The following is a 23,992-nucleotide window of genomic DNA, read 5'->3' as shown; positions in this document are numbered from 1 at the left end:
GTGTTAGTCTGTATTCGCAAAAAGAAAAGGAGTACTTGTGGCACCTTAGAGACTAACCAATTTATTTGAGCATGATAAATTGGTTAGTCTCTAAGGTGCCACAAGTACTCCTTTTCTTTTTGCAAATACAGACTAACACGACTGTTACTCTGAAACCTGTCAATAGATATTAATTCATCCTCAACACCCCTTCAAAGGGAGAAAAATTCAAAGGGATAAAGTAACCTGATCAAAAAGAGAACTTCAGTCAGGGTTAGAACTCACGTGTGCCTCGCTCTAAACCCCCTGATCAGCAACTATACCACTCTACAATGCAGTGATCAACAGCAGACAACATAACAGGATGAGAACTGTAGATCTTATGTTAAATACTTCTATTCATACGTACTAAATTTACTGCTCTTTAGTTCACTAAGGCAGACAAATCAAGGCATAAGGAGATGGAAGAAGGAAGCGTCAGAAGGAGGGAGAGTAGCAATCCATTCTCAACATGTTACAATACTTCCATAAACATGCAGGGTGTGCACATTTTAATCCCCAAGCACCGATATTTAATTTTTGTAAATCCTCTACTTCTGAATATAGGAGAAAGCAAATGTCAACTTTACCAACCAAAGCTCAACATACTTAATTCGAATTGCAAACTCTTCAGGGCAGGGGACCATATTTTATTCTTGTAAAGAACAATGCAAACATATGGTGCTAAACAGTTAGAAATACTTTTGTACCAATGCAAGCCAAAATAATTTTTTTCTAATTCAGCTTAACTCAGTTAGCATCTACATTGACCAAGAAGCATGGAGTAAACACTAAATCTCCATTAGGGATACATCCACCAGAGGTGATCTCAGAACTCTCCTCTAAACTCTGAACAAGCTAAAGGGAACACTAGTGAAAAAAATGCAGCCAAGAGACCACACAGACACAAATCAGGAACCAGACCACTCTTGCACCTAACTCAGACTATAAGTCCATACTCTCCTGCAGTGCAAAGAGATCATAGAAGATTAGGGTTGGAAGAAACCTCGGGAGGTCATTCAGTCTAACCCCCTGCTCAAAGCAGGATCAACACCAATTAAATCATCCCAGCCAGAGCTCTGTCAAGCAGGGCCTTAAAACCCTCTAAGGATGGAGATTCCACCACCTCCCTAGGTAACCCATTCCAGTGCTTCACCACCCTCCTAGCGAAACAGTGCCCCCTAATATCCAACCTACACCTCCCCTACTGCAACTTGAGACCACTGCTCCCTGTTCTGTCATCTGCCACCACTGAGAACAGCTGAACTCCATCCTCTTTGGAACCCCTCTTCAGGTACTTGAAGGGTACTATCAAATCCCCCCCACACTCTTCTCTTCTGCAGACTAAACAAGCCCAGTTCCCTCAGCCTCTCCTGGTAAGTCACATTCCCTAGCCCTTAATCATTTTTGTTGCCCTCTGCTGGACTCTCTCCAGTTTGTCCACATCCTTTCTGTAGTTCTGAGGGGCCCAAAACTGGACACAATACTCCAGATATGGCCTCACCAGTGCCGAATAGAGGGGAATAATCACTTCCCTCGATCTGCTGGCAACGCTCCTCCTAATGCAGCCCAATATGCCATTAGCTTTCTTGGCAACAAGGACACACTGTTGACTCATATCCAGCCTCTCGTCCACTGTAATCCCCCGGTCCTTTTTTGCAGAACTGTCGCTTAGCCATTCGGTCCCCAGCCTGTAGCAGTGCATGGGATTCTTCCTTCCTAAGAGCAGGAATCTGCACTTGTCCTTGTTGAACCTCATCAGATTTCTTTTGGCCCAATCCTCCAATTCGTCTAGGTCACTCTGGACCCTATCCATACCCTCCAGCGTATCTACCTCTCCCTCCAGCTTAGTGTCATCCACAAACTTGTTGAGGGTGCAATCCATCCCATCGTCCAGATCATTAATGAAGATGTTGAACAAAACCGGCCCCAGGACCGACCCCTGAGGCACTCCGCTTGATACCGGTTGCCAACTAGACATTGAGCCATTGATCACTACCCGTTGAGCCCGACAATCTAGACAGCTTTCTATCCACCTTCTAGTCCATTCATCCAATCCATACTTCTTTAACTTGCTGGCAAGAATATGGTGGGAGACCATATCAAAAGCTTTGCTAAAGTCAAGATATATCCCATCCACCACTTTCCCCATATCCACAGAGCTGGTCATCTCATTATAGAAGGCCATCAGGCTGGTCAGGCATGACTCGCCCTTGGTGAATCCATGCTGACTAGTCCTGATTACCTTCCTCTCCTCCGAGTGCTTCAAAATGGATTCCTTGAGGACCTGCTCCATGATTTTTCCAGGGACTGAGGTGAGACTAACCGGTCTATAGATCCCCAGATTCTCCTTCTCTTTTTTAAAGATGGGCACCATGTTTGCCTTTTTCCAATTGTGCGGGATCTCCCCCCGTCGCCATGAGTTTTCAAATATAATGGCCAATGGCTCTGCAATCACATCAGCCAACTCCCTCAGCACCCTTGGATTCATTAATCTGGACCCATGGACTTGTGCATGTCTAGCTTTTCTAAATAGTACTTAACCTGTTCTTTCACCACTGAGAGCTGCTCACTTTCTCCCCATACTGTGCTGCCCAGCGGAGCAGTCTGAGAGCCGACCTTGTCTGTGAAGACTGAGGCAAAAAAAGCATTGAGTACTTCAGCTTTTTCCACATTATCTGTCACTAGGTTGCCTCCCCCATTCAGTAAGGGTTCCACACTTTCCCTGATCATCTTGTTGCTAACATACCTGTAGAAATCTTTCTTGTTACCCTTCACATCCCTTGCTAGCTGCAACGCCAATTGTGCTTTGGCCTGCCTGATTATACCCCTGCATGCTCAAGCAATATTTTTATACTCCTCTCTAGTCATCTGTCCAAGTTTCCACTTCTTGTAAGCTTCCTTTTTGTGTTTAAGCTCACCAAAGATCCTGCCTTGTGTGTACCTAATGCATTTGGAAGAAAGACATTCTCTTCCTTCAATAGGACAGGGAAATACTGGAATCTTCAATTACTGCCACAGTCCTGGATGACTGCGACTCAGTAACCAATACTACTGGTTCACTCAGACTGCACATTACCTTATATCAAGTACAGAAGGAGCAACGGGATGACTTACCATTCTGCTGCACTTGGTATCCTGACTGGGAAGGATGTGTGAGAGGAGGTGGTCCCTGGAGGCCCGTCATTGCAGGCCCAGACATGGCTGGATGAGGTGGTGGTGAGGACACATGATTAGGCTGGGATGTTGGTAATCCAGTTAGAGCATGTCCAGGCAACTGTGAGCCTTGCATTGTTGAAGGTCTTGGGGCCCCAGTGGTAGGAGGGTAACTGGAAGGTCCAATCCCTGTGGAGCAGGGAGGTGGGACAAAACCAGGGGCTTGAGGGAGGCGCTGGGCTGACAGTGGCGGACCAGAAAAAGCAGGTTGTGCCAGGGAAAGACCCTGAGACAGGCTGGTAGGAGGTAATACATGGGTCATGGTAACAGGAGGGGGTCCTTGGCTTGGAGAGTAAGATGTGTAGAGACCAGATCCTGTCACAGTAAAGCTTCCTGAGGCTGGAGGAACTGATGTTGGGGGACCTGACGAGCAGAAAAGTTATTGCCATTATTTGCTTTCACACAAACAAAAACCACCTGAGTTAAGAGAGCACAAACAAAATCCATGCCCTCTAACCTACCTTGATCTCTACCTTAAATCCAGACAAAACCCCGCAATGAAAGCCCTTCTGAAACTGGAGTCGCAGAGGCTGAGGAAGATGAAGTTCCTAAAGAGGTCCTGAATCATGATCACTCCCCCTCCCCGAAAAGGATCTTTGATTCCAGGAACATTTGTAATTCATTTCATGCTGTTTAACATTGTGAGTCTTTTCATTAACGTGAAGGCCATTATGCAGTGGCCAAGGCCAGATTGAAAAGCTACAGTGAACTTTATCTCCTACCATTGATCCTTCTCCTTGTAAGGCTATGTTTACATAACGGGCCTTACAGCTGTAAAGTCTCCCATGTAGCCGTTCTTTGCCAGCAGGAGAAAGCTCTCCTACCAGCATAATTAAACCACTCCTAACAAGTGGTGTTAGCTATGTCAGCAGGAGAGCCTCTCCTGCTGACACAGTATTATCCACACCAGTACTTTTGTTGGTGAAACTTATGTCGGTCGCGGAGTGTTTTTTTCAAAGCCTGACCGACAAAAGTGCTAGTGTACATGAAGCCTAACAATGCAAGACAGACGATAGCCTTAATGCAAATTTCCTGTCTTTTTTCTGTGTACCAAAATATGTTACTATCTAAAGGTAATTACACCATACTATTTATAGTGGGAAATTTGAGAAAGATATTTCCTTAAGTGTGTACAGTAGAATTTGTATACTTAAATCCCACTTGTTTTTCTCCTAACAATATGAAGTGTGATTACGCTATATTACAGAATAGGCTTAGCAAAATTAAGTGTGTTAACTAAAACAATTCAAGTGCAATAAAAATGTTTACACGCAGAGAAGACCTAGTTTTACTGCAATCTCCAACCTTCTGTATAAAGGCAATGTCTTGCCAACTACAGGAATGACAACAGAAAAAAGAGTGCCTGGCTTCAACGTTTTCTGCTGTAGAAGTCTTCTGATGTCAATTTAGTTTACAAAGCCCCATGAAACCCTTCAGTGCAGGACAATACAGTCTTTCATCCACTTATTGTTCACACAAGTTCAGCACTTTGTCCCTTTGGTAGCTCCAACAGGCTTTTCCCCCCCTCCTTTTTTAGACCAGGCTCCTGCCCAGCATCAAAGTATGTAGAATCTGCAACACCTGGCTGAGAAAATGGTCTATTTCTGCAGTTCACATCCAGCTAGTGCAGCTGAACAGTAGAACCAGTTACACTTTTCTTCCTCGGTTCCTGCAATCTGTTCCCAGGATCACCATATGTAACAGGCTCAGTGCTAAGCTTTCTCAAGTAACTGCCTATGACTATAAGATCTACCTGTATACTACCATGACACAATGTCCAGAAAACACTATCTCTTACTGGAAGAGGGTCACTGCCATATGAAAATGGCTCCACTACCAAAATACGAACACAGAAAGAAAGCAATTATACATACACAACCCTGTGTGCCATAACAACTCACCATAGCCCAGTCCAGCTGGGGGAGGAGCCGAGGCTGAACTGCCTATCTGCATTCCTGCCATGTGATTGGTCAGTTGCTGCGCGCTGGTTGGGGGAGAGCCATATTGCTGGAAGGTAGCTGGTTGGCTAACAGCTGTGGGTCCAGTGCCTGGTATGAATGGCTGAGATGCAGAGGGCCTGTGAGGGGAGAGAAGGAAAGAATACAAATGTTATTAAGAGTGCCCTGTTATGTGAGGAATTACAGTTTTCCATGCTTTACAAACCACTTGAGTGTTCCACCACACCTTCTTGGTTTCAAGTTCTCACAAAACCCAAGAATTAAGCAGTACATGAAGTCTGAAACACAATCACAGTTTCTGCACATCTTTCAATATTCTGTAACACTTCTGCTATCAGAAATCCTGTGTTTCTTACAATATAAATACTCTTATAGATTCACCTCACCAAACACTGTGCTTTTGTTTTTTCCCATGTTAGGCACAGCACTGTCCTAGAAGTACTGCTGCAATCTACTGGCATAGTAGCAGTGCTTTGCATTGCCAAGTGGGAGACCTACCTTGTACTTCTCAGTCTCACCCCACAGTTAGTTTGAGGCTGGAAGAGCTGTCAAGCTAGGATGGGTCAGCCATTTTGGAGAGCGAGTGGGAAAAGGAAGTGCTTAAGTGTCAATCAATGGAGACTATTACAGCCAATTAAAAGAAATGCTGTCTGACTCCAAAAATGATCTATGCCCAGCCATCCTCTAAAACCTACTGGCATGACAGGGGGGCCCTTGGATGGAGAATCCTCAGAGTTCCAAAGGAACACAAAGAAGCCAGAAGGGCATCGCATAGAGCACCATGCCCCCCCCAGGGGCCACAGGGGCACATTGTCTCCTTCCAGGAGCGGCATGGGGCCACAACAAGCAGGGAGCCTGCCTTAGCCTTGCTACGCCACAGACCAGGAGCCACCCATAATAAGTGCCACCCAGCAGGAGGCCACACCCCAACCCCCAGCGTCCTCCTGAAGCCAGCACCCAAACCCCTGCTGTGCCGCGTGCCCCAAGCCCCAGCCCTGAGCCCCCTCCCAGAGCCAGCAGCCCCCTCCCACACTGCAAACCCCTCTGCCCCAGCCCAGAGCCTGCACCCCTCCCTCTACCCCAGCCCGGTGAAAGTGAGGGAGGATGGGTGGAGGAGAGCGAGGGGGAGGGGGCAGGAAATGGAGTGAGCAGGGCTTCAGGGAAGGGGCGGGGTAGATCCTGGGTTGCCCTTAAATTCAAAAAGTGATCTTGGGCATAAAAAGGTTGGAGACTACTGTTTTAATAAAATAAGGGGGGGGGGGCGCGCTGGGGGGAAGAGAAGAGGAGTTACGCCCTAAGCTCAGTGACTCAAATTTGGTTTGTTCAAAGTTTGGACTCCTTCCTACTCACCTGTATTTTAAGCATATGAAATTCTGTAAATATGGTCTGCACCCAGGTGTCAATGTTCTCACCTAAAAAACCCAAAGACAACAGCCCTGCACTCATGAGCAACCCTGACATAGGTAACAAGAACAGAATGTTTCAGGAAGTAACATTACAGTTGCAAGCTCATGAGATATTCTATAGGAATAAAAAAATTTTTCTTTTTAAAAAAAGGTTTCTAGCCTGATTTTCAAAGTGGCTGAGAACTCCCCGGCCACACTGATGCCAAAGAAACTGGGAATGCTCAGAACCTCTGAGAAGTCTGCTCATTGAGTTTCACTGATGTTTTGGTTGTATTCCTTTCCCTTTACATTGTTTCACAAGTGGCAGTAAGACAAAAAAAATCTGAAGCCACTTCAAAACCTCTTTGCTACCTAAAGCACAAGTTAAGAGACCATAAGTATTTTTGCCCTTCTTTGGAGGGTGGGGGGTGAGGGAAAGGTGTGGGGGAGGGTAGGAAAGTAGTACGGTGCTCTAGTAGCTTGATAGATTTAAGGTGTCTGAAGCCTTTCCTATGACTTCCTCTTCTCATAAGTACCTTTGCATCTGGACTGCTGAAGTTGCAATCCCATTCTGCACATCTCCTTGCCCAAACTGACTATACACTGGCTGGCCAGCAGGAACAGGTGCTCCAGAGGTTGGTGGAGGCGCTCTTAATGTACCTAGGGATACACAGAGAAATATTAATTGCATAGATTACCTCATAGAAATTTACCAGCACTGACCAGGTACCCACAAAACTAAGGGAAACAAGAGGAGATTAATGATTTGTGAACAAAAGGTGGCATCTACACTGACCTTTCACCATTGCTGAAGCATCAGTGCAGCTCCATTCATAGCAACAGTGAAAGACCTAGCATGAACAGGATGCCAGCACTTTTCGCCACAGTGTTGTCTACCCCAACTCAGAAAAGGTTTAGATGATATTTGGTTAAGTCTCAGCGGTGGAAGTTCACCAATGGTAGCATTGCCCAAAGAGTCAACTAAAGACAAGGCCCAAATGTCCATCATCCTTTCAGTAACAGTGGCGTGACCACCTTTATGCTAGTGGATAAATTATTTTCAAACCTAAGGAAGGGAAGTGGTCAGGTGGGACCTTATGTCAACATTGGGTCACTTTCCCTGTACACACTGGCAGATGAAAAGCATTTGCTGAAACCATTTATAAAATTGTTTCCTGGCACTATATTTTCTGTAATATAACTAGGAACAACATGTCCAAACTGAATGTTAGTAGTTAATAGACTTAGTTTCATTGCAGAATTATGTCCACACTGCAACTGAAGCAGTTTGATCTAACAAATGTAAGTTTAAGTTTGTCTTTCCTATCAGTCCCTCAACACACAGGGCAATGCCAAAGACATGCTTGCAGTGTCTACTTCCAAAATAGAACACACAAGCATAGGTTTAGTATGATGACGTTGACAAACATACTTATGGATACTCAGTAGCACAATCAAGACAACTATCCACAAAAAATGTGTATGCATTTGTATTATACATATGACTAGATGCAGATGACTTAAAACACTGAAATTACTAGATCAGATCAGACCACTGGTGGTATCCTGACAGTGGCCAGTAACAGATATTTCATAGTATGCTGCTAGTATCCCCATAATGGAGTTATGAAATAAACTGCCATAGGGGAAGCTATTTCTCAATCCCAGGAAGTTGGTTTTTGCACACAATCGAGAGGGGCTTATACTCATACATTTTATTCTGCCTATGTAAACATAGTCTTATTTTAATTTACTATGCACCTGGCCTCAGAGATAGCATGCAATAAGTTCTATGAGCTAATTATGCCTTATGTGAATAAGTTTTTCCCTTTATAAGTTTTAAAGGAGTTGCCAAAATCTCACTGAATGCCCTATTTGCCTTGCCTCAATACCAAGAACAAAGGGACATTTACATCTTTCTATACCATTTGTTTTTTAATATACCTCCAGTAAGTCATATCTCATTTGTCTCCTCTTTAAACTAAACAGTCCTAACACTTTTTAATCTTTTCTTCCTGTACAGAAGTCCCTCCAGGCCTCTAATCGTCTGAGTTGCTCATTTGAGCCCCTTCTATTTCTGCTATATCTTTTTTTTGAGATGGGTGACTATTTGCACTTAATTTCATTTAAGAAACTAAGGCATTTTTGGGGTCTCCTTCCCATAATGAAACAGTCTCCTTGCAAAACAGTTAGGAATTGTGGGATACAACCTTACTGTGGGTCTAACCCATGAATCTGAAAAGCATATCTAGACTGATTCCTAGAAGGGGATAGTGGGACTGTTTTAATGTTAGCATAGTTTAAAATGCATAAACACGTGAAATGAAGTTTTCAAATGTGATTTAACTTTGTTGACAGAACTCAGACTCTTGCAAATACATCAATGCTAGTTATGAATGCATTTCTTTGTTTCCTTGCAATTGCTCCAAGAAATCACTGGAAATATTCATTTTAAAATTGTAGTTGGTCAGTATTATCAGGAAATATTAGTGTCACTGCTAAAGCCCCTCTGTTCACCTTTATCCTCAGCTGAAGACATTTCCCTTTTGCAACATAGACCCCATTGGGGCATTTCATTTACCAGCTGCACTGTCCTGAGATAAAAGATACTGCGACAAAAATCTCAATCTCTCTTCATAGTGAAATTGTTTTAGTGGGTTCACCCAAATTTTGACCTCATAGTGCCCTAAACTAACAGGACAGACAATCGAACATAGCTGTAGTTAGGTTTAAATCAGGCAATCATCAGGAATTTCTACTAAGATTCTTTCTTTATACCCTGTATGTGTTTCTGGAGGGCTGCCAGGGAGAAGAACAGGGACAATACCATCAACCTGCAACTGGGTAGCAAAGTGCACGTTCACCACTTCCTCAAAACAAAAGGATCAGATCAAATGTGGATGTAACAGATTTCACAAAGACTCTTAGCAGAGAAACTGTTTTTTGCTGAATGGACAGCAGGACAGCAACATCACAAACACTCCCACACAGAAAACTATTTACCTATGAAGTTAGGTGCAAGAGTAGGAGTATCAGAGTTGATAGAAACAGGAGAGCCCTTCGAAGGGAACCCCAAGGAAGAAAAGTAACCTGGAAAGACAAAACACAGCAGCAAGTAAAGTCTGAGAGACAGTACTCAGAGGTAAAGTAGACGCCAGCTGAAGTCAGTTTGCTTTAGAGCAGAGAAACCCATGGAGACAGAGCCATGCTACATTTGTTATACCCCACAAATCCCGAAATATTCCCTATACTCTGCTTGCTACTCCATATTACTATGCCATTGTCTAGAAAACGTACTACCAATGGGCAACACCTAACCACTGTAGATAGTGCAAGCTTAACAAGTATTGAGCCTGGTCAACATCCAGTACTCCAGCAGCAACATGGCATTCAGAGAACTCTGTAGGACTGCTTTTCCCACGAAAAACCTTGTCAGAAAAGCAACTATATCCTATGAAACATTCATACAAGCTCAGCCCATGGCAGGTTTATTCCACATTTCACTAACAAGAACTAGCTATTGCTCAGTCAATAGTGTGACGTCATGTCTTTATCCCACTTACAGTGAAAACTAATGGCATGGCACCTCTTCTACTCTGCTACTAACTGGGACTATCGCTACCATAAAAGTCAGATCAGAAAATGGGATTTCTCCTCTAAAAGCATGGCATAGCAGCCACCTTTTTTAGATCCCTCTCCACTGTTTTTTAAATGTCGTCCCAACTGCAATTCTAAAGTTACATGGTGCTAAATTTCTGCCAGCCCCTTACGATTCTGGTCTGAACTATGGCCTCTACATCATACAGAGCAAATGAATCCTACCACCATTATGTGAGATACACCTTTGTAAGTGGTAGGGAGGAGAAGAGATGGCCAGACAGCTGGCCGAAAAAAGGAAGAACAAAAGAAGGAAGTTGGCCAGCTCCAGAAGGTGATGCAAGCAGCAGAGCAAGGGAGAAGTTGCTCCACCCCACCTCCTGAATCCTTTTAAAGTTGCCTGCATTTAAAGTAATATATATGGCTGCACATTTATCAAGTCCCTGCATGTTTATCAGACAATACCAAGAAAAAAAATTGATGAAGTACTTAACCCTTAGCTGAAATTTAGGAATATATGTCAGTAGTCTCATGTCCCTCAGACTAAGGCTCCGTTCATCTAATTTAAATTCACTATAACTTCATCTGTCCTCCCCTGATGCTGGGTTGCTTGTCTCCCTCCATTTCCCTCCCATATCTGGCAGTCATAAGAACAAATGTCCACTTCTGGCGGTTATGTTAATACTCAGAGCATCCTACATTTCTTTTCTCCTCCTCCCCAGTCATATACAAGCTTTTTAAAAGAGCTAGTCAATTTCATTCTGGTGAGAAGTGCTGGACTGATAGATTAAAGGCTTTGGTCCCCTGGAACTATCTGCACAAGTGGTACAGTACACGTGATCAGGTAATACAAGCATCCTCCACACCGTCCCACTAATATGCTTCCACTATAACCCGAGTGAACCACCTCTAAGCATGACATGGAAAGTAGGCCTCATGCCCCATTTAATCACTGGTTTTATCTTTATTGTAAAATGGTATTTTGCGATGTGGGCCTCTGTCCACTGGGAACAGGTCAGACCAAACTCATTGCACTTAGACCAATGAACCACCATCAGATATTGACACCTTTCAGTCACTATTGACCTGAGCTGGTTTTGTTCTGGTGATCTAGAGGCAGAAAGGTTCATATCCCATTGCCACCAATTTACTAAGGCATTCAGTATCTTAGATTTTTGTGAATAATATTTCATCTACATCTGTAATTGAGCAGTGTTTTATTGCTAGTGCAACCAAAACAGAACTCAGAGGAAAGAGGTAAAAATAAACAGCCACTGGTCGTGAAAAGAGAAGTATTTTCAAGCCTTACAATCACTGTAGTATCAAAGGTTTCAGAGTAGCAGCCATGTTAGTCTGTATTCACAAAAAGAAAAGGAGTATTTGTGGCACCTTAGAGACTAACCAATTTATTTGAGCATAAGCTTTCGTGAGCTACAGCTCACTTCATCGGATGCTGTAGCTCATGAAAGCTTATGCTCAAATAAATTGGTTAGTCTCTAAGGTGCCACAAATCCTCCTTTTCTTTTTATAGTATCAAACAGGAAGCCACTTGGCAGTTTCATTTCATAGACATCAAAAGGAGTGAACAGAGAATATGTTATCTTCCCCCCAACCTGAGAACTAACTTCCAGACACTGATTACAGTAAAAAGACAAACATTAAACTTTCCATAGTGGTCCCTAATGAAAATCTGAACTACTCTCACCTTAGTAGAAGTGATTCAATCATGCACACCATGTGTTACACTATTAAAAGGTGAAGGACTGAAGGTGGTCAGTGGTTGATATCATATGAGGTGCCTATGCCCAGAGTGACAGAATTTTAGCCCTAGGAGTCCAACTCTTTACAGGCATTAAAAGGTAATGTTTTCAAATTGTTTTATGAAAAGCAAATTAAAAACATTAAAATTAAGCCTCTTTTCTTATTCAGTTTCTTCTGCTCTACCATACTATATAGCAGAGTTGCTCTTTAGTTGCCTACCTGCCGACACTGAATTATTTTGTTACAACAGCATTTGTTTTGAAGATGGAGAAAAACATTAGATCTGCCTTGCAAATAGATGCAAAATAAAAGCAGATCTAATTTTGATGATCACTGACAGTATCCATTTAAATTGGTAATATCTATTTATTAGACACGTGGTGGCCACAGTAGTACCAGTCATTTCACCAACACTACCACAGAACGCATGCCCTCATCTTTCAGGAGTGAGAGTGAGCCACAGGTCTTTTCTGCAGATGAATATGGAGCTGCCTCAATCACATGGCCTGTTATCAGCCTATTACTACCCTCAATCCAACCTTAGCATGGAAACTGTCCTGTGCATTCTTGCTCCTGGACTACATGAGCGGGGAACTATAAGGTACAAGCTGCCATTGGGCCTTCTCAACACTTAATTTGTGGGCTACTAAAAAAGTTTAAGTCCTAGTGAGCTGGTCAAATGGCTTCTATGCAACCAAATGATAAGCAACACTGAGGCTGCACCACAACAAAACCCACTTTTTACCTTGACTTCTGAAGAGTTAGAATAGAGTATCGTTCATATTAAAGAGAAGTTATACCATAAAATATTCATTTAGCTAACAGTAGGCCATCAGCTCTGGAAAAGCATTCCCAATGCATTCAAACTCTCAGGCTATTAAGTTGCGAAGTCTTGATTAAGAGTACCTTGTGAAGGGGCTGGCTGCTGATATCCTGGCAGCGGACCATTATAAGCTCCATACTGAGAATGATGAACTCCAGGCATTTGCTGCCCTCCATAACCGGATTGTTGGTATCCCTGATATCCAGACTGAGGCTGCCCATAAGGAAGCCCTGTGTGAGCTTGCTGGTTTACACTCATTGTGTTCACATCCCCAAACTGGTCTCACCTGCAAGGAGGGGAAAAAAGAACACAATTAGAAACCAATAGTCCAAACAGCATCCCTTGCTATGAAAGCAGCCGCGCGGAAGCTGGCCTGCTAGTAACTGTGAGATGCTAGAGAAGGAAATGCACTTGCCTTCAGGGTTGATAAAAATCAATGCTTTTTTTAATCTAAATTGGATTTTTTTGATAGATAAAATGTTTCGATGAAAAAACCTAAAGATAGTTTTAATTAAGATATCTTTGAGCTATAATGTATCTCATCATGGAATAGGGATTATAAATTTTAATTCGATAGTATCAGATAATATATTCATGTAATGTTTAAGAAAAGTTTTGTAAATGAGTTCCAATAGTTCATAGATTAGGGACCCAATCTTATGGGGTTGCAGGGGCTTCTGTATAGATTATTTAGATTAATCTTTCTATCTACCCAATGGGACTCAGTGCTCAGTCTAGAAGATACCATCAGAGAGGCTTAGTTTTGAAGTCCTCAAACTGTGGATTTGTGTCTCCAGAGAAAATATGCTTGTTAACAGCAAAAATGGCTAGTTTTTTTTAAATTTTTTTTAAAATATATTTCATTTAACTATTTTAGTTAAAAACAATTTTAACAAAAACAAACCTGGTTTTAAAAAACTTGAATGTTTAAATTCAAAAATTCATATGCTTGTTTTGTTAAAATATTATCTTTTCTGTTGAAGAAAAAAAATCCAGAATACATAACATCGTCGTTTTAGTTAAATAAAACAATTTAAATGTCTCTCTGGTGATGTTCTCCTAATACAGCATGGCAAGAAAATCCTCCAAATATTAATATCCTGTTGAATTGGAGATATTTATGAAGTCATTGGGAGGTAAACTATCTGCTTCAATTACCTTTGGTAAATGAAATAAACAATCATTCATTTTCTGATACAGCTGTAAAACTAATCTGAAAAGCTTTCAAAATAAATCACTCAAAAATGTATAGTGTGTACCTTCTAAAAATGAAACCTACATCTCGGAGTTGTGAAGAATATGTCTTAAGGTTATAACAACCAATAAGAATGCACTTTTATGTAGAAATCCATGATTAAATTTAGTCTTCCTGACTAGTGATTTAAATCAATTTGATTTAAATCAAATCCACCCTGCTTGCCTTCCAGAAATTGCCTTTGGAATTACTGGGAGAAGAGAATTATTATCTACATAAAGAAAATGCTTCAAAATGGACATAAGTACCATCAACCCACAACCTGCTTCAAAACAATACTTAGCACTTCTGTAGCACTGTAGAATTAAGCCTCACATCACCAACAAGAAGAGATAGGTATCCCCCCATTTCAGATAGAGAAACTAAAGGAATACAGGTGTCATCCCAATCAATATCCTAATCAATAGCAGAAATGGAATCAGTACTCAAGAGTTCCTGGCTCCTAGCCCTGTGCTCAGTCGGTTAGATCTTGCTTCCTTGACACAAATGGATGTACACTAATTACCTCAGAGTACAAAGGATTCAGAGTCCAGAATAGGGTCAAGATGACATTTTAAAATAAACTGGACAGTAATTTAAATCCTAATTATCTCCATAATTAAATAAGAAAATAACATTTAAAATGACAAATGCTCAAGGGAGACCTGAGACTGAAGCTGAATCAATCTCAAGCTAGTAGAGGTGCATGAACAAAGTTACATGAAGGCCAGAACAGGAAGGGCAGAGAATGACCGGAATAAGAGCACGGTGCTATGATGGAATTGTGAGAGGAAGCGTGCAAAATGAAGGGACTCTTCATTCCTCGCTTTCATGCACATTAAAAATCCACTAACTTTCTTTAATACAAATACAAAGTAGGCAGCACTTCAATACTCTGGTGACAGACACAATACACAAATCAGAGCCAGACATGCTGGTGAGAGCTTGCTCCAGAGAGAGCTGGTGGACCATACAATATCAGGGTTGGAAGGGACCTCAGGAGGTCATCTAGTCCAACCCCCTGCTCAAAGAAGGACCTAATCCCCAATTTCGTGCTTGGTTCACAAACAGACAGCAGAGGATCCCCACTGTTATTTTACATTAATATACTGGTTGTGTTACCTGCTTAGATATACCATATTTGCTACAGGACCTTGTTTACAGCCTTACAGTTAAAGTTACAATGACTTAGTGTGCTGTTGTGAAAAAAATACAAGTGCCTTAAAGCCAGAAAATTCAAAGATAAGATCACACTTACATAAAAACCGTGGAAAGTAGATTTGGGTATACCAAAGAGCTTTAGCTCTGCCCCTCATATCCTTGCCATCCCATGCCCTACCTGTGTGAGGGAGTACTATCTCTGTGGTCACGGCTACACTAGGAAAAGAGATATTTTAAACACATTTTAGCTAACATGTTAAAAATCTAGACAGATGAGGCAGATGTAATTTTAACACATTAGCTGGTTGAGGTAAACTCTAACGGGGAACGTAGGGATTACCTAAATCAGCTAACATGTTGTAACTGCAACTGTTTTGATTAGCTAACGTATATCAAAATCATAGGGTAATGTGTTTAAATACCTATTATCCTAGTGAAGACAAGGCCTATGACAGCTATCACAGCTTGCTGACATGTTAAATCCAGGGTCCCTAAACTCAACCAGGAAGCCAAGTGACTGGGGAGAGCTTAGATGCCACATGCAAAAATATTTCCTGAGAACTAACTGTAGTTCTTTGACTAGAGCATCTGTATAGATACAAATTCTTAAAGATCCACACAGACCATATCCAAAGGAGAACTGGACATTACATCTGCAGTCAAGCCATGTGCACAGTATAGTTAGCCTGATCACAATGCTGTACTAGATTTTATGTATTTGTGGCTGCTGGGAGTCCACCACTGAGAATGAACATTCCCATTTTAATGCTTGATATGATGAAAACATTAGGTAGCAATTTAAATAGGAAGTTGGCATAGGAGTTGGAAGGCATTTGGTTTGTATATGAAGTTTAAACAGTACTACTGTCATGCACCTTCCATCAAAGAAACTCAGTTCTCACTGTAACATTATATAAATCTTTCCCTCCCCCTAAAAAGACAATCCACAAAGGCAAAAAATTAGCATGTGCTTTTTTATTATTCTTCATGTTTGAAGGCAGCCTATAAGGTTTTTTTAGGGAAAAAACTGCACTTGTTTTTTGTACACTGGAAATCTGCACTAGCAACTTCTGTATCAAAACCACTTAAACAAGGATAAACATCATTTTACTACTCGCTACTAGCTACACAGAATTCCATTACATAGCTTTGATGCTAACGTGCTCACACTGTCACATCTAAACAGTGGTCATTACTGACAGTCACTAGGCTACTTCAGTTTCTTGTAAGACATCCCAATAAATGCCCCAATTAAGCAGAGTCCACTATAATAAGTTTGTGCACATTAGTATCTTCCATCCCAAACCTATAGTTTATACAGCATTGAACTGGTAAAGGCTATAGGATTCAGGGGCAGAAGACAACCAGAGTGCACAATATACAATCATGTTGCTGTGTAACAGCAGAGGAAGGAGAAATGTAGAGTGACTTGGTGCTCAAATCCCTCTCTGTTACAATTGATCATGGATTCTTTAACATCTGCACAGAGCAGACTGAAATTCAGTTTAAGTTCTCGTCTAAGAAAAATCTACATAGTAAACTGTATGAAACGGTTTTCATCAATGAGTCCCTTACACTGGTTATTGAAAAGTTTATGTATTGGTCCAGAGGAGACAAAACTATTGTCAGTTCCCTTTCAGAACTGAAAACAGACTTGGTCTCACCAGTCTTGATCACCTTTCTGAAAGGGATGAAGGGAAAGGAAATAGCAGGAATAAAAGCCCTTCTGGCACCACTTCTATAGCTCCCATTTTCAACAGGGACAAGACCTCTACTTCCAGCAGTTTCTTGTGAGATGGATCCCTGAAAAGGGAAAGGGAAGCCAAGACTGTATTTTGGCCTGGCCTTGAACTGAAGGGAGTATTCCCACTTAATCTTCAAGACCCAGCGGTCCAAAGAAATTGCTTCCAATGTCTGAAAAACTGGGACCACAGTGTTCTCCAAAAGGAAGAAGAGTGAGGATCTGGATCTTCAGAGATTGATTCAGAGGGTCTCTTGAACATTCTCAGGCACTCTGCTTTGGTGCTGCAGTACTTGTCGCTGAAAAAAAACACTGAAATGTTTGCCCCCTCCAAAAAGGATTCTCAGACTGCATAGGAATCAGGACTACAGAGGATTATGCCTTCTGGTCAACCATATCAAATTTGACCCCTTGTTTTCAGGGCTGGATTGACACTTACTCAGGCATTAGATATAACACTTGCGATCAAAATATCAGGCAGGCTTGGGCTAGAAAGCTAGAAAAAACTATTTAGATGCCTCTCTCAGGACCCAATATATAGAATCAAGCTTCCTAGAAACTGAAGCAGCAATGGCAGAAGGATTTCAGACTTCTCTGGCCAGTTTAAGCAAGCCCTCTGACAGACAGAACTACTTTCTCCTTCAGCGCCAAGTTGTCAAATAATATGGGACTTCCTGGTCAAAGCCATTAGTGTAATTGCCAGAGCTACAGTCTGTATGCTTCCAGAGCTATGTTCTGGAAAATCTTGGTGTCAATTAGAGGAGAAAATGAAGCAGTTAAGAGCTTCTTCAAGGGATGAGGTAGAATGGGCACTTCCTAGGACTATCCTACTAGCTCCTCAGTAAGTATCTGACTGCACATATAACTACTGATCCAGGAAAACATCAAGCAGTCCATGTAAGAACCTTCACTTTCTTTGGAGGAAACGATGTATGTGTCTTATATTCACCTCTAGCTGTAAAAATTGCAGGTGTAGGACAATAAGGCCCAAATATCTCAAGGCAGACCATGACTAGAATGTTCTCCATCTGGGTATGATTTAAAGTCTAAGGTGGCACCAGAGGATCCAAAAATGCTCACGCATGCCTGCACTAAACCACACTAGAGGAACAGAGGTGACAGAGTTAAGGAACTGGTTCTCCTCAGACCAGAGAAATCCATGATACCAATCTTTATCCCACAGAAACAGTGAAATTCACAGATTTGATAACAGCATAAGTTTGCTTCAGAACTGATGTTTCCATGGTGCCAATTGCTCATCTGCAGAAAAGAAAACTTTTCTGAAGAAAATCTTGAAAGAAGAGATCCGACAGATCCTGAAATTCTAGGCTTAACAGCCAGGAAGGTTCCAGGTCAGTTGACAATCCCCTCCACTAGAGCCTTGAGGGGGGGTCGGCTCCTGTATATGTCTTGATCATATACAGATTTGACCAGCCCAGATCCATCCAAGCAACCAGCTGCATCTTTGTGGCAGTATCTCTTTTTCTTATTGGGCAGCTTATTGGAATTGCTGGAATCACAGATGGTGTTTTCTCTGTCCAAAGATTCTGACCCTAAAATCAATGGATCTTGTTACCTGTTCCTTTAGAGGCACCTTTATAAGAGGACACAACCCCTTTCAACCTGGGACTTTACACTGCAGATCCAAGGAAGGTGTAGAAAGTACCCTACTCATGTTGACACTTTTGCAGGGGACAAGGTACACCAGATTCTTGATGCATTAGGTTCTGGAGCAGAGTTTTGCCACCTTTTTATGCAGTTTTTGAGAAGGCCTTGCAGACATTATAGACTTTAGCCAAGAGCTCTTCCCTGAGGCATAAAAGGCATATTCATGCCCTTCTAAAGCAGGGATCACCACATGGCAAGTGAAGCCATCTCCAACCCTGGTTTGGTCAACTGATCCATTAACTTGGGCAAGACCCAAGACCACCTACAAATTGCAGTAATGTGACAAAAACTGTTGAAACATTCAAATAAAACTAACTTCTCAGCCTAAACCTAACTTTAACCACACAGCTATTTTTGCTATTTACAATTAGATTTTTGTTTAATGCAACAGAAAAAGGAAGAGGATGGCTCTGTGATTGATCAAGACAGAGGAGGGAGGAGAACTAAAGGACTGCTAATGGGGTCTACTTATACCCTTAATCTATGGAATGCAGGGCTCAAGAGACATGTATGGAACCCCAACTATTTCTCAGAAAGGTTCCACAGCAACTTGACTATATATATAACTACTTCACAGGTCATTCTCACATCTTACAGCCCAGGTAATTATCTGGACTTGGTTCCCTGAACTTTGTACACTTTAGTGCAGTTGATAAAAAGTTGTAATACGGTTTAAGATTTGTAGATGAGGGTAGGGTCAGGAAGAGAGGACATGCTGAAGGGTAGTTATGGATACAGAAATGTAAAATCAAAATACACAACTTACTAAAATTATACTAGCCATACCTCTAAATATTCTGCTTGTATGTTGTATCTCTTTGCTCATCCTTCATGCAGTATCTCCCCCCGGCCTCCCCGCCCAGACTATGCCTTCCTATATTTTGGCACAACACCAACCATTTTTTGAGTACTACCATAAAACACACAATAAATGATCACCTTTTGCAAGATGGGAAACTTCAAATTAATCATTCTTCTAGGCTTCCCAGTGCTTCACATCTTCTCCATGTGGCCTTTTAGACAGTGAGCTCTTCAGAACAGGGACTGTCACTATTCTGAAACTTGCTCAGCAATGAGGATATCAGCCTTAAAAATAAATTCTCAACATATAAACTCACTTCTAAAGGAGCTAGACACCGAGTTCTTTCCTTGTCTTTTCTGTGGAGGTTTTGAGGCTGACAACTTTGGTCATTCTTTGTACCCCACCCTTTCTCAGTTACCATCAACTAACTCTAGGATTACTGACTTTCCTTCGAACAACAAGAATGCTACAGAAAGAAAACAGTCCTTCAGTCAGGAAATAACCAAGTAGTACTAATGTCACAGAGGTCATGAAAGAAATAAAATAATCCTTCAGACACCTTCTTACCACTAGTGCCCAGAACACAACACATACATGGTGAAAAGCAATTGGCAGTCCATGCCAGCTCCACCACACCAATGGCAACCCCCCTTCCAAGTCAATTCCATCCTAGTACTCTGGCCATAGCAACAAACAGGTCCTTGCAGCTACAATGAATTCTAAACAGACATGTCAATACATAAATCTGCTCCTTCCTTTCTTACGTCTCCTTCCCAAAACAAAATAAGATGTACAGAATGGAATGTGTGCATTTGCATTTTCAGAACAGTTAGTAAGAAAGGACATGTTTTCCCTTATGCCACCAATGTGTATGGATGAATGAAGGAAAGTCCCCTCCCAAAGCAGTGATTCAGAGTTCCTACCCAGTATGAGGTCTCTCTCAACCCTTCAATCAAAATACCTACCGCTTCCCCCTGAAGAAAACAGACTCTGGGAGCTTGGGATTTGACTATCTACATCAGGGGTTCTCAAACTGTGGGTCACAAGGTTTTTACACGGGGGGTCATGAGCTGTCAGCTTCCACCCCAAGCCCTGCTTTGCCCCCAGCATTTATAATGGTGTTAAATATACAAGAAAGTGTTTTTAAGTTATAAGGCAGGGGGGTGGGGGGGCACACTCAGAGGCTTGCTATGTGAAAGGGGTCACAAGTACAAAAGTTTGAGAACGACTGATCTACATGGGACAATTTTGAATTACTGAGCAGTGAAGACCTACCAGAACATCCTTGGGAGAGCTCACATCATTTTTTAGGGTCCCCATAAACTGGAGCTCAACTAATAGATCCTCTCCTGGACGACAACAAAAACAGTAGATCTGGAAAGAATCTCTTTTCCAGGTAAAAATACTTTTTGTCTTGTGACTTTGAAAGCTCAGGTGCAGATGAGCCACCAATATTTCAAGCACTATGTCAATTACTTATACTCTGAGCAAGTTTAAAACAGCAGCAGCAACAAGAAGCCCATCTACATTAGGGCTTCCAATGTGGTTATCACCAGGGAAACTGGACTCCTGACTGATGTTAGCAAGAACGGGATATGTTTTTGCAAAATTTTCCTAGTGGAGACAAGATTTCTGGAGTTGTACACACTTGGGAAAACTTGTAAGAATTTTTCTGTGCCGATGCTGAAAAATATTTACAAAGCATCCTTAAGGCTGAAAGATCCCATGACAAAACCAAGTCACAGCAACCACTTCCCTGACCCAGAAACCAATTTCAAGGAAGTGAAAGACAAGTGCATCTTAGCAACACAATGCAACCAGATTCCAAGCCCCATTTAAGATGATTCTCTTCATTCGACAGAATCTCCTCCTTAGAAACCACGTTAGTTTTGGTTCACACTTGTATTAGCCCTTTTCTCCCTGCTTTCCCAAAATGAGCCTAAAAAACAAACAAATAAATCCTATTCCCAGATCCGGACAGCTAGTGGGGTCTACTATACAGTACAGTGGGGTCTACTGGTTATCAGACACTTAAGAATTGTCAGGTCCCTGCGTGGGTCAATTGCCCCTCACAACCCTAAAAGGCCCGGCAGCTGAACGGTGCAAATGCAAAGTGCTGCAGCAAGAGACGTGAAGATTACAGGCGATTAAGTGTTTCCGTCTGAGCTCTTCTTGCCTTTGCGGCCGGTGAGACATTTGACAGTGAGAATGTAACAACAAGGCAGCAGCCCGAGCTGATAGGATCGGGCCCGGGCCCCGCATCCGATCGGGGAGCGGGCGGCGCCCCTTTATGCAGCACCAGCGGGGCCTGGGGCCAGCCGGTGCGAGCTCAAGAAAGGGCGAGGAGCGACGGAAGCGGCTTGGCAAGCGGGGCCCGACGTGAGCCACTGCCGGGGCGCGGCGCCAGTCAGCCGTCGGCACAGCCCCACCAGGCACTCATGGGGGCCGCCCAGGCGCAGGGAGCGAGGCCCCAGCGCCCCCCACCCAGGCAGGCCGTTCCCCACAGGGTGAAGGGCCAGTTGCCCGCAGCTGGCCCCACGGGCATGGCCCCCCCCACCCCGTGCCAGGCTCTGCCCCGAGCCCGCCCCACTCACCCGGCTGCTCCTTGCTCGACCCTCCCGGCGCTGCTGCCCCGGCTGCGCTCCGCCGCCAGGCCCCGCTTCCGGTTCCCGGGCCTGCCGCTCCCATCGGAAGTGCCCCCTCCCCGACCTGCTCTCTGCCACGTCCTCACTCGCGGCCAACCCACGGCGGCCGCGACGCCCAACCTCGCAGAACCCGGATGTTGCGCAGGCGCCATAAGGCCGGGAGAGTCCAGGCGGCTTCCGGGTCCCTCTCACTGACATTGACGTCACACGGTTTACACACCTCTGCGTCTACTGCCTCCTGGGGGAACGCCCATGTCAATGACGTCATGGGGAAATGGAGCCAAACACAGCCACTCCTGGGGTGGGACCCATGGGTGCTACAAGCTGCTCACTCATTGGACTGCACCTATGGGGTCACCAGCCACACAGCCAATGGGGTCACTTGCCCAGTGGTAGTCATTCACCCATTGGGGTCACCTAGCCACATGTCCAATGGGGTCATTCACCAAATGGGCTACAAAAGCTGACTAGGGTCACCAGTCACTCAATCAATTTGCCACAAGAACCATGTCGTTAGTCACACATCCAATTGCAAGCTACTCATCCATTGCACCACAAGCTCAATGAGTTCACCAGCCCCAGAGCCAATGGCCTCACTCGCCCAGTGGGTCAGAAGCCTGGTGGGGTCACCACCCTCTCACTGAGTTGGCCATGAACTAACTCGGTGGGGTCACCAGCTGGTTAATAGGCCACAGCCCAGTGGTCACCACCAGTCAGTCATACAATGGATCATACAATGGACAACAAGCCCAATGGAGTTACCAGCCTCTTACCTTATGGGCCACACAAGTCCTAGTGGGGTCATGGTGGCCATAAGCTGCTAGCTGAATGGGGCCAAGGGCAGCTGGGTGCCGCTCACCCAATGAAGTGACAGCAGCCATGATCTCAAGTGGCTGTGATGGTCATGAAAACAGTCATGGCAGCCATTTTTATGGCCTCAATTATATGAAAGTTTTTGTTGCACTGATACACCTTACCAAAGAACTGTTGTGTATCCCATTATATGATCACAACACAACATGGCATTGCACCAAAACAACAAAAAGGGTGTGCTGATTTTTTGGCAGTATAATGTGTGGGTGGCACATTAAAATATCACACAAAAACACACTGTGCCAATTTCACATCAAAATGTAATTGCATTGCAAACAAGAGTCATTACATGGCAGCACAGTTTGGCATTGTTGCAGCACACAGCAACACAGTACGGCAAAATCACAGCAAAAGGTGACACAAAGTGATAGTTTTAGCAAAGTCTCATCACGCTGTGATGCAATGTGAAGCTATCATGTCAAAATGCCATCATACAGAACTGTAAAACAGTTACTATTTATTATATATTGAGAGCTAACAATGTGCTCAGTACTGTCCAGAATACAGATGAGACAAGGTCTCTGCCCCAAGAATCTTGCAGAATTAAGAAGTTCCTGCTGGAGGACTGGGGGAGATTCACATGGTACTAGAGAGAGACATAGATTGTATTTCTCCTTGTTTGTTTTCCCAGGCACTCTCAGACACGTCCTTCGTTTCATTCCTTCCCCATTCTTCATATCTCTCTAATACTGCTGGTAGTTTGGGAAAGCTGCACACATGCACATTTTCAGCCTACTCGACTCTGTCGGTCAATCCAAATATCAGCACTCTCCACTCCACCCGAAACCTATGGCCAGAGGGAGGATTTCAGCATGTGTTAAAACAAAGATCCCATCTGCACTTGGCTCCTTATTCTGATTTATGGGTGCAAACACTTGTGGGGAGGGGAAGGAGAAACGGAGGCAACATGCTGTCCTCCACACACACTTTTTAATATCCTAGTGATGTCCCTTTCAGAACGGCCACAGGTCCCCTGCATTCTCATAGCTATGTGTAGCTGTAAAGTATAAGAGAGGGAGAGACTGGAAAACGGCAACAGAAGGCTCTGGCAAGTAGATATGAGATTAAGAGGTAGCTTTTATAAGAATGGGAGAAAAATCCCAATTAGGA

The 23,992-nt window shown here is 43.2% G+C and overlaps 1 protein-coding gene across 3 annotated transcripts in view; it reads right to left on the bottom strand.

Annotated features, from left to right (window-relative positions):
• The window catches only part of SEC24C (SEC24 homolog C, COPII component), a 62,769-nt gene extending 40,692 nt beyond the window's left edge, over positions 1-22,077 (bottom strand). For 2 of the 3 annotated variants that reach the window (XM_048858971.2, XM_048858972.2), the window contains exons 1-6: positions 21,959-22,077; positions 12,842-13,044; positions 9,581-9,667; positions 7,114-7,237; positions 5,136-5,311; positions 3,136-3,597 (exon numbers count right to left, since the gene is read on the bottom strand). In XM_048858971.2, the coding sequence (XP_048714928.2) occupies positions 3,136-3,597; positions 5,136-5,311; positions 7,114-7,237; positions 9,581-9,667; positions 12,842-13,016 (1,024 nt within the window). In that variant the 5' untranslated portion in view covers positions 13,017-13,044; positions 21,959-22,077. The remainder of the gene's footprint in view (positions 1-3,135; positions 3,598-5,135; positions 5,312-7,113; positions 7,238-9,580; positions 9,668-12,841; positions 13,045-21,958) is intronic. The other variant, XM_048858974.2, reaches the window with a different exon arrangement.
• Between the last annotated feature and the right edge of the window lie 1,915 nt (positions 22,078-23,992).

The sequence above is a fragment of the Caretta caretta genome, chromosome 7, assembly GCF_965140235.1.
Source record: "Caretta caretta isolate rCarCar2 chromosome 7, rCarCar1.hap1, whole genome shotgun sequence".
Lineage (NCBI taxonomy): Eukaryota > Metazoa > Chordata > Testudines > Cheloniidae > Caretta > Caretta caretta.
This window is presented reverse-complemented; position numbering and strand designations above follow the sequence as displayed.